The following is a 16,962-nucleotide window of genomic DNA, read 5'->3' as shown; positions in this document are numbered from 1 at the left end:
ATAAACCATTAAAAATATTTAATTCTTTTTATTAAAAAATAATTCCTTCAAATGAATTCATTATTAATTATTTTCATTTAATTGAAATTTTAAATTAAAAATCATAATTACGGTTTTTTGGACTCAACCACGTGATGAAATTCACATTTATTCGTTTTAAAAAAATTTTATTTCGAATCCTATTTGTCACTGCGTGCCACGTGATGTATTTCGTATCTGTCTATCCTTAATTGGTTAGTTTAAATATTCAAATTAACCAATAATATTATTCGTCGATTTAATATTCGCAGTAATTTAATTTAACCTTTAATATTGTTTTTGTTTTAAATAACAATAAATTTTCGTTATAATTGAATTTATGTAAATAATTACATAATTAACTTATTCTTAATTAAAAAATAATTAAAATAAATATTAAAAATTATTTATTTAATAAGTAAACTAAGAAATTTCAGAAAATTTACTATTTAATATCAGTTTTAAATAACAGATGGAGCTACATTAAATTAAAAATTTATTTTTAATTTAGTTTCAATTAAACTCGCTAAAATCGTACAAATAAAAATCCAAAAAAAATATTTTTATTGCGCGAAAAATAAAGAATATTTTTAAAAATTTATTTAAAAACATAAAACACGAATAAAAATATCTATCTTACTTATTACTACGCCAGATTATTGTAATTTTAAATGTTAAATTTCTATGAAAATTTGACGTTTATAACATTTATTTTTATTTTAAAAATGCGCTTATAAGTATTTTTCGAGGATCCATAAGTTAAATTTGATAAAGTTGCTAGGTCTTGTACAGGTTTATGTGCGTCTCTTCCGCCATTTTTTCTGCAAGGCCCGTGTTTTTTAGTGTCCAGATACGTGTTTTATGCTTAAATATACACGATACATACGCTTTTTTATGTGCAGTGACACACTCTAATATGCCCACAAGTTACCACACGTCTTATTAATCTATCCTTTAAGTAAAAATGCAAAATCTCGAGAAAGTTCTTGTGCATTTTCACACGAAAACTGCTTATGGCTACCGTCTCTTTATTCTCAGAAATCGTACTCGATATAACGAACGAGAGACTTCGCTTCTTTCATATTAGGGAATAAAAACTCGCGTGCCAAATTTACTTCCCATCCAATAACGAGAGGAAAGAGTGGATAAAAAAAATATGGCAGACGTTAAGAAAATGTAAAATAAAAAAATTCAATTGCGAAATGATGCACTTTATGTATTCCATCACATTCAGCCACTTGCCAGCATCAGATAATAATAATAGTTTGCAACAGAATATCTAAAAAGTTGAAGGATAACTTTTTTTAAAACTTCAATTTGTCACAACGGCTTTCATCCTTCTACCAAATTTATGCGGGGGGGTGTAAACACGGGGAGGGGAATTTCTGTGTCGAAAAGAGAGAACACGTGGTACATAAAAGAGTTATCGGACCTATTCACTACGTCATTTTTAAACTTATCCTGTTTACTTATTTCTGACGTTTTCTAGCCTGCAACAAGGGATTATTATTATTGGAATAATGTAGTACTACGTATCTCCTACTTAAGATAATTATATTTCTTCCATTTCCTATCTCTTCCAACTAACTCTCCGGGGCAAAATCTGCAGCCTTCTACCACATAGTTCGGTATATTGATCGTGATATCCTCCGAAGCTTCTCCTTCATTTCAATTCTCCAGATGAGAATTACACGCAGAATATCATATTTACTACATTTTCCGCATCCAAAGATGGATGAATAAGGCTTTCCTGCACTTTAAACTGATTCGAAACATTAATTATCTGTCATATTCTCGTCGTCGCTACTACTTTATTAACGTTTAACATGGACAATAATTCTGTTCCCGTTCCTCTTTCTCCCTTATATAACTTTAAAAGCCAGTTTTTCTTATCATCAATATGATGATAAGAAAAACTGGCCTTTAAAGCCCTTTATGACTCATATGCAAAAGTTTACAATCTAAATTTTTTTTTTTTTAAATAATAATGTACACAATATAATAATTGAATCTAAAATAATTCTCAAGAATATAATTTATTATTTTAAATTTTACAGCCTAATCTCTTATTAATTGTTTTTTAAAATCACTTCCATCACGTGACAATTTTCAATTTAATATTTTAATCTCATTGGTTAATTTATAATCGTTTTCATCCACGTGATTATTTTATACTTGAAATTCTAATCCTATTCGTTAATTTTTAATCGGTTTCATTCGTCTAGCATTTAAAAATTTTAAGCCGTAATCTTATTCGTTAATTTGCCATTGTTTTATTCACGTAATCATTCTAAATTTGAAAAAAAAAATGACCAATGAGAGAAGACGTGTCGATTCCCTTGTGTAAGTAATTGATTATTGGCTTTAAGTTCTTGCAAAGGACTTTTAAAGGGTAGAATTTTAAAAAACAAACATTTTTTTTATCACTTACTTTATTAATTGTTACATGTATTGTGTTACTCTATATACTGTACAGTACAGTACATATACAGGTATACAGAGTAAACAATACGGTGCACTAAGGAGGGACTAAACAGGTAAAAAACTAATATAAGTTATATAATATTTTGTTTCATCAATATCGTCCAATTATTCCCAAACAGGAGGGGACACACGAACTTCCCGTGTGCACGGTCTTAATTGGTTCTTTTTAAAATTTAAAATTCTAGAACCAATAATCAATTTTAATTAATTTCGCATTCTTAGACGCGATTGGTTATAAATTTAAAATTATTTTTCAAATGAACCAATAGAATTGAAATAAATCTATTTGACCGCCATCTATGAGAAGTTATATGAGTTAAAAATATATTTTAATTACATTAACATATTTTTTTACATTTTAATATATATTTAGATTATTAAAAAGTATTTTGTAAATTAACAATAATTTAAATATTTAAAATTTATATAATTTTAAAAAAATAACTTTTAAAATTTAACAATTTTTTAGCAATTTTTATTAGTTTAATTTTAGAAATGTCAAATTATATTAATTGTACGATTAATTTTTTTAACGTATTAAAAATAAAAATCATTAAATAAGAATTTAATTAAGATATTGTCACTAGATGGCAACAACGAGCAACATTCTTCAGGAAAAATTTATATATATATTTATCAAATCAGTTAAATTAATATTATAACGATATTTATATTATATCTATAAATATTACGTTGTAAGTCAATTTTAATTTTAATTAATTTAATAAATTTGTTTCCAAATGTTATTAACAGATGGCAGCATTAACCTTCTTATCGTATATCGATGTCTATGTTTTTTTTCTATTTTTTTTCTTCTTTTTAATCATTTGAACGATTTGTTCGAAAATATGATTAATAATAATTAAATTAATATCAGATATATTTTTAAATAATTGTAAAAAATATTTAAACATAAATATTTATTTAATGATTAACTTTTTTACATATTTTAACAAGAGTGAAACTTTCCTGCAAGTATGGCAAGGTGTTCAAGGCCCATACTTGTATTTCTGATAAGTTATATATCTGTGCATATTAAATGCATAACTGTACATAAGAAACATCTTTACATAATGGAAAATATATGGGAAGTAACAAAGAAGACATCGAAGCGACTTACAGCAGCACATAGTTTACACAGAGGAAAAGCGTAAAAGAAATCGTACCCATCATATAAAAGATCATAAAACTCGTCAAACGAGAGCCTTAACTAAACACCATTTTACAGAGAATATAGTAGAAAATCGTTATGGGTTTAAATTGTGTCTGGCTTGTGAGTCGAGTCGAATCGAGAAGGTAGAGAGTTAGATAAACACATCTGGTGGACGATGTTTATTGAAGTAGTCAGACTTTAACCTTTTCCCATAACCATGAGCCAGATGATCATTCTAAAAGTTTATCCTTTCTGTCTATCTGCAAATCATGACTCTTCTTCCAGTTTCGTTCCGAATGTCTTCTCGGGATCGATGTTCCAGTCGTCTTTCAATCGGACTCTCTGTAAGATAATTTAGCGTTTTAAGATAAGTTTAAGAGTTAAAAACATTTTAATTAAACGTTTATCTAGCAATAAATTTATTAATTTTTTAACGTTATCACTTATTACTTTTACAAATTCCCATTAAACCATTGCATACTCTTCTCAAAACTAGAGCAACCCAGTTAAGTAAATGTAAATTATCTCTAAATTAACATCCTCATCAATCATCGCTACGTTTTTTTTCGCCTTCAAATTAATTTACTTTATACAGTATAAATTTATTATAAAAACCTTATTTGGGGACCTAAATTTGATAATTGCAAAAAATGATCCTGTGGCCCACTGAGGTCATTTTTTCCATTTATGTGTGGGTAAAGCGATAATGGATGTTGGATAATTAATCAAGTTTGTCAATTCGGACGTAGGTCGAGCCGTTTCCTGAGAGTCATCCTCATCCTGTGAGTTCAGGAAGCGAAATCATTTGTTTATCAGGGTCAAGGAGGAAGCTACTCACCACAGCGGTGCAAGGTCTGGGAGTTTCTCTTATTTGGAGAACGGTCGGTGGACGATAGAGCGGTGCCTCGGGCACAGAACGTTTAGGTTCACGTCCCGGTCCTATCCACACCCCACTGACGTAAGAATACTTCCCTAGTGAGTTCATGCTGTCTCTTCCGGTCAGCGAGTCGTCATTTTCGAAGATCTGGTAGGATGATCTCTAGAAAGGAAGATCCAAAAAAAAAAAAAAAACAATCCCAAAATTGCACAATGAACTTCCTACTATCAAAATTTCCTAAATTGGTAATAAACAAAACATTTCTCATTCAAATTTTCTTTGAATATTAAGTGTTATTCATTAAGAATTTTTAATTTGTAAATTTCAAACAGACATTTAGCAACTATGTTCATTTCGTAACGAAAGTGTTATGCCATTTGTTAAACTCGTGTTTCTTGTATGAAATAGATATGTTTTTAAGTCAATAACAATGTAAATTACATGTGAAAGAAATGACAAAACGAATTATTATTATTATTATTATTATTATCTAGAATTTTTATTGTATTATTTTCAAGAAAGAAAAAAAAATAAAGATTGAAATATAAAAAACTTAAATAAAAACATGAAATACTTACTACTTTTTATGTTTTCTGACGTAAAAGTATTTTAGTATCATTATAATATATATATATATAATTTACCAATAATACACAAAAATGAAAATGTACATTAATAAAATAAATTAAGCAAAAATGATCATTAGTTAATATACTACATTAACGATTCTTATCGTTACTATTTAACATGAGATAATCATTATAAAAAGTTAATGATAATTTATATATAATCTAGATTAAGTTTTTGACATTTAGCTTTATAATTTTAGAACTTTTCTAATTTTTTAAACCTTCAATTAATAATTAAAAAATAAAATAAAAAACATTAAATTTTTTTGTAAATGTAATCATATATTTAAAATAAAATTTAAAAAAACAAAAATATAGAACAAATTTTTAAAATATTTGCAAGAAATGTGAAGCTATAATCCGAATAATAAATGCGAAATATTTTTTTTTAATTTTTAAAATAAAATAAATAAAAAATTATTATATTTATATTATTATTATTTTAAAAACTAGAACATACCTTAACATAAGGCGATACTGATCTGTTACAACTCTTGTTTATATGCTGGACGATCATGGCAGATAAAATAACAAGGATAAATATTAAAATAAATATTCCCACCACGATGCCCAGAACTATCGGAGTTAGATCGGTACCTACAAAAATATAGAAATAATAATCTTTATATCAAACTAAAAACTAAAGCCGAGTATCTGTCTGTCACGCAATACGTAGCAAAAAAGTATTTATTGAAAGTGTTCTTTTTTGCCTTCCTAAAATAAATTAGTGGCTATCTAAATGAATATGTAATGAGCTAAGAATTTATATTTCACGCATAAGATATTAAAAATTAAATGAAATCTCACCTAAAGTAGTTGATACTTCAACCACAGATTCATCAGCAATTACGCTCATGACATTCGATTCCAAATCTGTGATTTTTAATCTACCTCGATGGATTCTGCCTTTCAGATCGATAGCAGCATCTTCTAAAGTCTTATCATCCATAACATTGTTCTCGTCGTTAGTAATTACAATATTAAAATCGACAGACATCTTATCTGTAATAGAAGAAAACTAATTTAAAAATTAATTTAAAACTCTCCCGAATATTTAATCATGTTATTTCTAACTCTATGGAAAGTAAATTTAATTTAAAATATAAAGAAAATATTAATTATTTCTCCGGTTAAAATATCGTTAAAGTAAATCATCAAAATTTTTAAACGTATTTGTTAAAATTGATAAAAACTTAAATATATTTAATAAAATTAACCAAATTCTAAACGTAATTATTGAAATCGAGAACATTTTTTTAAAAAAAGAAATTTAAAGTACGTTAATTGTAATTAAATTCTAAACGTGATTATTGAAATTGACAAAATTTTGCACGTGTTAAAAGAAATTTAAAATTTTTGAACACGTGTATTGAAATTGATAAGATTTTTAAAAGGGAATTTAAAGCACGTTAATCGTAATTAACGAAATTTTAATTACATTTAATAAAATTGTACTTAAAAAGTTTAGCCGATATCGATTTACTTTTTGTATAAAATTCATTGTCAACAACAAACTATCCGTAAACTAATTATATTTAAAATAACAATTAATAACCCGGGTTAGCGTTAAGATAAATAAAATCATAACAACATATCCTGTTTGTGAAATTTCTTAAATCTGTCGACATTAATCTTGACAATCTAAAGTAGCTTTTAATTAAAATAAGGCATGTTAAGTACGGGCACTTTCGAAGCAGATGTTAAAAAGAATCATCAAAGCACATATTAGTAACAATTAGCAGTAACATGGTATGCAAAAACACTAAGTGTTATTGTGATTCAACAGTAGTTAAGAAGCCGAATTCTTCTCTGGTTACTTAGATTTATATCAAAAGTAACGATACCAACCCACAAAATTCATGGACCTTGCCGAATTTGGATGGTCTCTGCGCTACTGCCTATTAGTATCAGCCGTATCAACAAACATTATCACAAATTATTTCTGTGTAGGTGTGCAACGTAAATTCTTCCCGTTGAAATTCATTATCAAGGTCACACGGATTGTTTACATGGAATTTTTCTAATTATCTCTTAAATTCAATCACCGATTAAGTTTTGTAGACATGTTTTCATAATTTGCATATATCTTGAATAAATTATCCCTATAAATCAATATTTAAATTTTCTATTTACTTATGAATTAAAAATTTGGGTTAATGTTACCTATGGTTCCAAGATGGCGGCTCGTCTCCGATTCCAGCAAATAGAAGACAGGGAACAGTGGGGACGCACGTTCTAACCTAACCTAACCTATTCTAATAATTTTGTTGGTAATAATTATGGTAATTTATTAGAATAGGTTAGGTTAGGTTAGAACGTGCGTCCCCACTGTTCCCTGTCTTCTATTTGCTGGAATCGGAGACGAGCCGCCATCTTGGAACCATAGGTAACATTAACCAAAATTTGTGAATGAATCGTTCTTAAATGTAATAATTAGAATTTTAAATAAATTTACGGAAATAGATTAAAAATTTAAACGTATTTAATGAAACTGATTTTTTTTTTTTTTTTTTAAGTTTGTTTAGTAAAATTAACATATTTTTAAACACGTGTACTGAAATTGACAATTTTAAAAATAATTTTAACCACGTTTATTGTAATCGAGCAAATTTTAGTTTGTTAATTTCAATAAACGTTAATTACTAATGTAATTGAAATATTTTTTAATTGTAATTAAAATATTAAATACGTTTGCTGTAATGAACAAATTTTTGCACCTGTTTATTGAAATTAACTAAATTCTGGGTATTTAATAACTTTTTAAATTTTTTACGTTACAAATTTGTCAGATTAACGTTCATAACATTAATTTTTCAATGGTTTTAGGAAATTAATCGACTTTATATTATAAATTCGAGATTTATAAATTATTTTACCATTTATTCTCGCACGAGAAATAAAAAAAAAAGTACCGTAAGAATTTACCTTTTCGCAAATTTAAATTTTTAATGCTAGAAAGTGGAATTCGAACAGCTTTTGCTAATTCTCTTTTGATGTGATCTTTAAATTCTGCTTCTCTTCCGGAAGCTTTAGCGCTATAATCAGCATCAAACGTTAACTGAACAGGAACTTGATTAGTTGAACGTTTTCTTCTCACGTGAGCCTCCTGAGTGCTTTCTTTCGTGAAAGAACTTTTTAATGAGTAAAATTCTTCTCCATTCAAAAACTCTAAATCCATTTCAGAGTAGACATTTTGCAAGATTTTGACTGAAACGAAAACAAAAAAAAATTTTTTTGTTGTTAAATATAATTTATGCGCGGTTAGATCAAAATTATGATTTTTAATGTTTGTAGAAATGTCATTTTTGAGACGTATGCTTAGTAAATAATGATGAATAACCTGTCTAGACGATTTACGTTGATAATTCTCGAATTCTACTTCATGTTATTTCAGTTCAGTATCTCTACATCAGCGACTGATTACTATCAGCCCATTACAACTGGTAGGAACAAAACAGTTTCAATGATACTTGTAAATATTCTTTAGAGGTTTTGGCACCGGACTCGACTTTAATTCTGTTTAAATTTAACCAAAATATTACATTTATTTTGAAGACATCGAGTTAATTCAACATGAAATACATTTTCTGATAGAATACTTTTTATGGTATTATTTAAATTTTAATACTTAATTGTAATTGAATTAATTTTAATTGTAATTAAAATATTCTCAAATTTGTTCGTTTCAATTTTAATCAGCTGTTGGGATAATTGATATCATTTTCACCGAAATGGACAATTTTTTTAAGCGTGTGTAATTAAATTTACAAGTTTAAATCTGTTTAAAATATTGCTAATTTTAATAATGTAGTTTAAAAAACGATTAATTTCCAGCAATAATATAAAAATTTACGCTATTTTAAATTCATAGTAACGTTAAAATAACATCAAAGATACGCTCTTCCATTGACGTCAGCTAATAATATCCTACATTAAACTAGCATTCAGACTTTTAAAACACTTATTTTTTATTTACGGCATGTTTTTTTTATTTTTATTTATTTTTAAAAGATTTTAATTTCTAAGATTAAATTTTCCTCTAGATTCAAAAGGCACAAAAAACGAATCCATTAAATGCTTTTCCTCAATCCTTGTTTACTCGATTGTTGAAGGAAAAAGAAGCAAATAAATAACAATGAGAAAAAATGGAGTGATTTATGACATTTATCTGTTACCTATATAAGGAAAAACTTACCAGGTAATATCAAGGAGTGGTTAATAATATCGGAAGAGACGTTAAAACATTCAACGATTCTGTAATCCTGTTTTTTGGGGGATACACTGACAGCTCGTTTGCAATCGACTAACAAGAGGAAACAAAGAGGAGTATCTTTCTCTCCTTCCCCCCCGCAGAAATGTTGTAATTCATAAACGTTTCTTTTGTCGAGAGCTGCCAACAACCTACTTAATGGCTTCAACAAGTGGAACACTAGTGTTTCTGATTTACCTGAATCTGTAAGAGTTTTCAATTAGTTTTCGCTCTATTTCGTGATTAAATCAACATAAAAAAAAATATCACACCAACTTCTTATAAAACATATTATTATTGTTATTATTATACATATATACTTACTATTTTCTTTACTATTCCAGTAAAAGATCTGACGTGATGAAGAGTGAACCTGTTAAATATTTAATAATACTAGTTACTGACGTAAAATAACAATATCGTGTTTGATAAGAAACAGTAAATCTGTGTTGGAAGAACTTTATATAAATAAATTATAAATAAAAGTACTAAAAATGAGTTTAACAAATTTAATATCGCGTGTAAAGAACAATACAGTAGTTTTTTTGGGTCGTGTTTTAATTCTTAAATTAATTTCTTTTTTATTGTTTTTAGTAGTATTAAATGTCTTAAAGAGTGAAGAATGTATTATAAATAAATATTTTTAGTTATTTTTTCTTGTTCTTAGTACTTTAATAACTTTTTGAAAACATAGCTTATCAGATCCGGGATTCTTAGAATGAATTTGGCTTTATCTAGAATGATAACGTTCTTTTACTTAGTTTTATTTAATTTATTTCAAGTTTTTGAATATTTAAAGATACGTTTTTATAATATTAAATAGTTTAACTTGATAGTTTAATCTATAGACATTTAATTATGATGAAGGCATCGATTGTATGCTGTAACAAACCATAATTTTCGAACCAGGTATATCTTTATGCCCTGTTTATAAAAGAATATGCAGAATATTTTTTAGTGTAAAATAAGAATTTTGTATTTTTAAATGCTCCAATTACAAATATAGAACCGAAATTTTTATTTATACGTTATAAACGTGTAGCTACTCTACGCTAACTGGATATGGGTTACTAGATTTTTCTTTTCTAAAAACAAAATAAATCCGGATTACTTGTAAGAAACGAAATAGCATTATTCTTTATTAATAATTCGAAATTATTTATATCTAATTATCTAGTATAGCTATATCATGCTATTTCGACCAAAGCCATAGTTATAGCCGATTATTTCTAGCATAATCAGTTATATCCTGCTATCTTCTGTTGTAATTATAGATATATCCGCCTATTATCTATTTACATAACTGAAACTGAAAATATTTGATATTGATGTTGAGAATCTTGTAGAAAGATACAGGCTAGCCGCAATTAGTGACGTAAAAATGCTTAATAATATCACGTAATAGTACCTATATACCAAGAATTATTCGCATGAAAATGATACTAGACATAACTGAATTTACTGATAATAAATGGAACTAGGTATATCTTGAATTGATTATATAAAAAATGATATTTATTATGTCAAAAATTCTAATTACATTCGCCTACATCTAATTTAACTTTCAGTACTTAGTAATCCAATAGCCTATAAGAAGAGTTTTTCTCATGAAATTGGTATTAGATTTATCTAAATTTTGTTACTAAGAGTCAGAACAAAGTATACCTTAGATTAATAATGAATAAATGGTATTTAATGTATACAAAACTAAAATTTTATTACGATATTTGTCCACAGTTTCGTCAACTTCTAGTATTTGTTCCTCCAAGATAATAAGAGTTTTTATTACTGAAATGGAACCAGATATATTTGAATTTACTACTAAGGAACGTGTATCTAGAATTAGTAACGTCGAAACGTGTGTAGAATACACCAGAAATGACGATTTTGGTTACGGTACTCATGCGTATCTATAAGCTAAGCTTGAGTAGGTATTCGAATAATTTCACTTAATTTCGGCAAAACCCGACACCATAATTATAAGAGATATAAAAAAAGGCATCAAGGTGACATTGATATTTCACTTCTGAACCATATTCTCGATGGTGTTTACGAAAACTGATCATCCCATTTCGCGCATTTCCCATGTCCTCTGCAGTCACCTTTCACTAAACAATTCACTCATTAGTTTAATAAGCGCATTTTTTCATAACCTGCTATTCATTCAATCAGATTAAATAGCGTTGATCCGGTTGCAAACCAATGCGAAGTCCTCCAGCTCGTAAAGAGAGTAACTCGATCCCCCCGAACAATTTTTTCTTCCGGACCGAATTTCGAAAAAAATTTTTTTATAATTTAATAATTTGAACCGGGTCCCGAAAGGTCAAAATACAAAATTCAAAAAATCAAAATGAAGGAACAGGTGCAAAATTGACGTCACTCCACTTTTTCCGAGCGATTTTCTACCCTGACTATAAAAAGTCAGATAGGGTGATTAATGCGTGATAAATATATTAATTTGCTTGTTTTTTTTATTTTTTAAATAGCATTGTTTGAAATTTTATATCTTTAAGATATTATACAGGCTATTTCTTGCCTTTTTTTCACGTGAGAATTGAATTTATTTAATTGGAAGCTTAATTATATTTTATCCTTAATTTTTTTACAATTTAATACTACGTATCACTTTTAATTATCTTTAAAATTTAATTGTAATAAATTATTCTGTTAATTTAAACAATAGAATTTAATCCGTTAATTACAATTAAAGTTGTTAATTTGTAAATTTCTCGGCAGCTGCTTTTTTGCATCAATTTCATTTTTAAAAAATGAAAACGACACAAAAATTAACTGCTGATATGAAAAATAAACAATTATCGTACGTAAATCCGTTAATTACAATTTAAAAACATGCTAATTTGTAAATTAATTTTATTTTAAGAATTAAAACAGTACAAAAACCAATAAATCATTGATTAAATGACATCATAAAACTGTACTTTTGAAAGAGTTTTTGGGTAGGTTTACGGTAAAATTTATGGACTAGAAATACGAAAATTTAAACAAAATATTATTTTTACTTTTTAATTAGACTAATTAAAACATTTTTTCGATATTTTAACTCTCATATTTTTTTAAAATAAAATTTTAAAAGTATGCTAGTTTCAGATAAAGTTCTCTAGGCCTTATTTAATTGAAGGTTACCGTTAAAAATCAATGGCAATAAATTGGAGCAAAATATCACTATGGTAACAAAATGAAGAAAAACAAAATAGTCCTTGGGATGAAATAGAAAAATCGATAACAATAAAATATGCATAAAGCTATAAAATTATTAATAATTCTTTAAAAATTCTGTAGGAAATGTTGTCGAAAGGTAGAATTACGTAAGTTTTATGGTAAGTAAAATGCAAATTTCAACATAAAGCAAGTTACCGAGCTTTTACCTAAAGAAAAAAACGAAACAACACATTGTAAATTGTCGTCACTGTCAAACTTGTCAAGTATTTGCTATTGTTCTCGTAGTGTGCCGTTTCAGAATATTGACACGTATTGAAAGAACATAAATAGACAACGAAACAAGTCGATTGTGACGTTTTCTTCAAACTAAAATAAATCTTATTTATAAAAAGATAAGTTTAAGTAAAACCTGATTTGAAAATTTAAATAAAACAGCTTGAAAACAGGAAAATTTTTACGTTGTTTTCCCCGTAAAGTAAGCTTATAACTTGAAAAATAAATAAAATAGAATAACTTTATATCAAATTTTTTTTACATTTAATAGTTATTTGAAATGATATAAAGTTACTTTTTAAATTAAATTAATTACTTTTACGCTTGAGATAATACAAAAGTGATAAAATTGGAATTAATCTTTTGCACTTTCTCTAAGAGAAAAAGATGATTTAATCGTTTTCACTTTCATTGTTGTTGTTAAACGTCGCTTTCGCTTTTAATCGTTGTTAAAATAATCTATTACAATAGTATTGTTAAAATAGATTATTTGAATAACAATCAACACTTGAAATTGATTGGTTTAACACATGCAACATTAAATAAATTTATCCTCGAGCTGATATTGATCAATTTACTCAACTAAATTAAAATTTTAATTATTAACACTGTTCTAAGTAATTTTAATTGTTTAATACTCTATAAAACCACTTATGAATTATACAAATAAGTAATTAATTTCTTTAGATTTTTGTTAATTTAGTTAGTTACCGTTGGGACGTAAGATGGAAACAAAAGGCACACCTGCCCGACAGGATGCTACTTATGCTTAATACGTCTACCTTTATCACCTGAGATGCTGGATAAGCTAACCTTAGAAACCGACACCGATCTTAAATTACGTTAGCTCGAGATAAGAACCATAATAAAACATCTCGTCGCTCTGAATGACTCATGAAGTAACTTTATCGAATCTTATCAAGAAATTTGGTAAGTCGACCGCCATTATCTGCCTATAGGTAATTTGTATGCGGAAATTGTTACTTAAAAGTTCAAGAGTGAACTTTCTGAAAGAATTCCACATTTTAGTACATGCAAAAAAAAAGACAGCTTGTTTTTTAAGCTGGTTTAAACTAAACTAAACTTTCTGAATGAATGTTTACTCTTCAAGAAAAGCGGGTTTTTTTCTCACTTAAAGGGTTATCAACAGTTCATAAAAAGCAAGAAAGATGTCCTGCTTTACGGAATTTTTAAATCTTTATGGCAATCTTTCAGAGGAATCGCATTATTTCACCAACCTCTTAAGGCTTTCAATCATCCTTAATGCTTCACTGTAAACCAATCTTATCGAAATTTAAACACTGGGATCAAATTGTGATCCGAAACTAATTTGCAGATAAATTTTCCATTCGATCGTTTATGTTCTCATGAGTTAAATCTGAAGTTTCAGAGGTATTGTGAGTAGTCTAGTGGATTCCTCATAATTTACGATCATCCAAAAATATTCTTCTACGTAAAAATTATAATTGTTTTTCCTGTAATACTTAGATTGTTAAGAAAATGTCACTCTAGCATTCGCCTATACTGTTATATTCGCTTATGTAAAGTTAAAGATTGTAAAGAATTTCGCACGCACTGTAGGCCGTCACCCAAATCTTTATTTGGTCCTCTAAAAAATATTCATTTTCTTGTCCTATTTCTATTATTTTCGTTTAATTTTTCTCCATTGACAAAGAAGGAAATTAACGAATTGCGTGTTATACAAACGATAATTATCACGTAAGATGAGTAATCGATGCAATCAAAGTGCAAATGAGTGAGAATCCATTTTTATTCAAGCGTGTCCTTTCTGAATAAAAAAAAATATTCATTTTCTTACCTCACTGCATGGTTCCTTGCATTCGAAATTTGGCAAAAATACACATAAAACCAAACCTGGACGAGAAAAAAAAATTAAAATTTAAATCGAAATTTATGCATACTTTTCAAGTTAATTAACAACTTTGTATGCAAAAATACAATTGAATTAAATTCAATTTAACGTAAATTGTCAATTTATTGAATTAAATTTAAGTTTAAATATCTTATTTTTCAGTTAATTGCATTCGAAATTAGCATATTAAATTCTGTTAACTTATTTAAAAAAAAACTCTTTACATAGATCAGAGGGTGCATAAGAAACTTGTGGCCTTCTTACTTGAGTTCTTTTTATGTGAAAAAGAACTCGTGTAAAAATTTATAAAGGGATCTTTCATTCAAGAAACAATATTATATATTAATTTTTTATGGTATAAATCAGTAAATGAGATTATTTACTGTTTTTATCTATGTACACACGGACTAATGACGAATTTATTCATCCTTTTACGGAACTATATCCTTTAATAATTAGAATTTTGCAATATCTTCATCACTTATCTTTAAAATGAATAAATAATTCTGCATAAATCTTAAAATTTTAATTAAAAATCGATTGCCTGAGTTGTATAAACTGGTTGGAAGAGAGGGAAAGTAATCAGTTTATTGATAAACATTCGTGATAAAAGCAAAAATAAAATTAAATATTTATATTCTCGATTAATTTCTGTAAAATATATTAATATATTTAGATCTTTATCACTTAAAATTAAATTATAAATTAAATAATTTAATTAGAATTTAATTATTAATTTCTAGTTTAATTAAAATAAACGTTTTGGAAGTTCGTATTTACAAAAGAAAAAAAAGAGCATTTTTTAATGTAAATTAATTAAATACATTTAATGAAATGTATATAATTATCACGTGTAAATCTGTTAATTAGAATTAACGTCGTTAATTTGTACATTTCGCATCAGCTGTTTATATTTGCGTCAATTTCATTTTAAAAATGAAATTAACAAATGAAAATTAGCTAATGTGAAATGTACACAATTATCGGAGCAAATTTATTAATTACAATTAAAAATATGTTAATTACAATTTATTTTTTGTAAGCTTCTTAATGTTATTTAAATTATGTAAGTAAGAGAAGAATTTAGTTGTAAAAGCAAATATGAAAGTATCATTTATTTTAAATTAGAATTAAGAAGGATGGCGCCATGAATACACTTTATATCAAATAAACCAACGTATATACGTCATTTATTATAATTTAAATTATATTTAGATATAACCATAATAATTTATTAATAAAAAATCTTATTCATTCTAAAATAAACACCATAATATATATTCCAGAGCTAGTTTAATAATTTTTTAATGGTTAAACGGAGCCATGTTTTTAATGTGCCTCTCGTAAGAAAAGTGAAAAGTGTGTATTGATAAATTAACTGAAATTGCATACAGTTTTTATCACGTGCCAAGTAATTTCTTAATTAAACTCACCTAGAACATTCCCAAAATTCATTCGAGGGTGAAATTTCTTCTTTCCATAAATTGTACTTGGTAAACTACTGCAATCTATTACTGTGTGTACCAAATCACCATGGAAATACATGATACAAAAATCGAGCTTTGACGTCATTCTCGACATCAATATTATGGGACACGGCCGTTTGTATGAAAACATTGTTCGCGCTGTTTCTGTCAAGAAGTGTATTGTCAGAGGCAATAAAATAAATTAAATAAATGTGGACTTTTGGGCGCCTCTGTAAACAGATACCGAATTATTTTAAGAGCTTAATTTATTATTATTGATATTTTATATAGTAAAAACATCTCCAGTTCCGTTTAATTTGTCTTTTGACCCGAGTATCCGTGATCTAAATGTATTTTTATTCGTATTTTTATCGTCTTAATTGAGTCTTTAATTGTGCCCTCTTGACTAAAAATTCAAATATTTGAGGTTTTCTTTACTGCATTACACCGATTTCAACATAAACCATAATTATCGTTAATGATTAAAGCGAATTTTAATAGGGTTAATTAAGTTTAACCATGTTTTAATTTAAGCAGAATTTTCAAATTTTGCTCTCACGTTTTATAATTTAATTACGCATCGTTTGTATATTTAAGATTTATATAAAGAGGTTTATTTTTTTCTAATTAAGAATAAACGTTTAATTAATTATAATTTATTATAAAATTTTTAATCTTATCAGATTAATAAAACGATACAGATTTCCTTTTGTTATTATTTTCAGAAAGATAAAAATCTGTAATTGAAATCGCGAAATTG

The 16,962-nt window shown here is 26.9% G+C and overlaps 1 protein-coding gene across 1 annotated transcript; it reads right to left on the bottom strand.

Moving 5' to 3' along the window:
• Positions 1-3,407: 3,407 nt before the first annotated feature.
• LOC136977607 (uncharacterized) lies at positions 3,408-16,730 on the bottom strand. Its single transcript, XM_067273143.1, has 9 exons — positions 16,170-16,730; positions 14,683-14,738; positions 9,735-9,783; positions 9,357-9,614; positions 8,087-8,368; positions 5,969-6,163; positions 5,622-5,758; positions 4,494-4,694; positions 3,408-3,997 (listed from the first exon to the last, which is right to left on the bottom strand). Exons 1-9 carry the CDS (start codon positions 16,351-16,353, stop codon positions 3,923-3,925), a joined length of 1,437 nt encoding a protein of 478 aa, XP_067129244.1. The 5' UTR covers positions 16,354-16,730; the 3' UTR covers positions 3,408-3,922.
• Between the last annotated feature and the right edge of the window lie 232 nt (positions 16,731-16,962).

This window comes from Centruroides vittatus, unplaced genomic scaffold, assembly GCF_030686945.1.
Source record: "Centruroides vittatus isolate TY-2023 unplaced genomic scaffold, ASM3068694v2 contig_461, whole genome shotgun sequence".
Lineage (NCBI taxonomy): Eukaryota > Metazoa > Arthropoda > Arachnida > Scorpiones > Buthidae > Centruroides > Centruroides vittatus.
This window is presented reverse-complemented; position numbering and strand designations above follow the sequence as displayed.

Excerpts from the sequence above, each read along its gene's own strand:
- LOC136977607 (XM_067273143.1), bottom strand. The coding sequence starts at position 16,353 with ATGTTTTCATACAAACGGCCGTGTCCCATAATATTGATGTCGAGAATG. Across the intron at positions 8,369-9,356 it reads CCACTCCTTGATATTACCTG|TCAAAATCTTGCAAAATGTC; the intron begins GTAAGTTTTTCC and ends TTTTCGTTTCAG. Across the intron at positions 6,164-8,086 it reads AAATTTAAATTTGCGAAAAG|ATAAGATGTCTGTCGATTTT; the intron begins GTAAATTCTTAC and ends CTTCTATTACAG.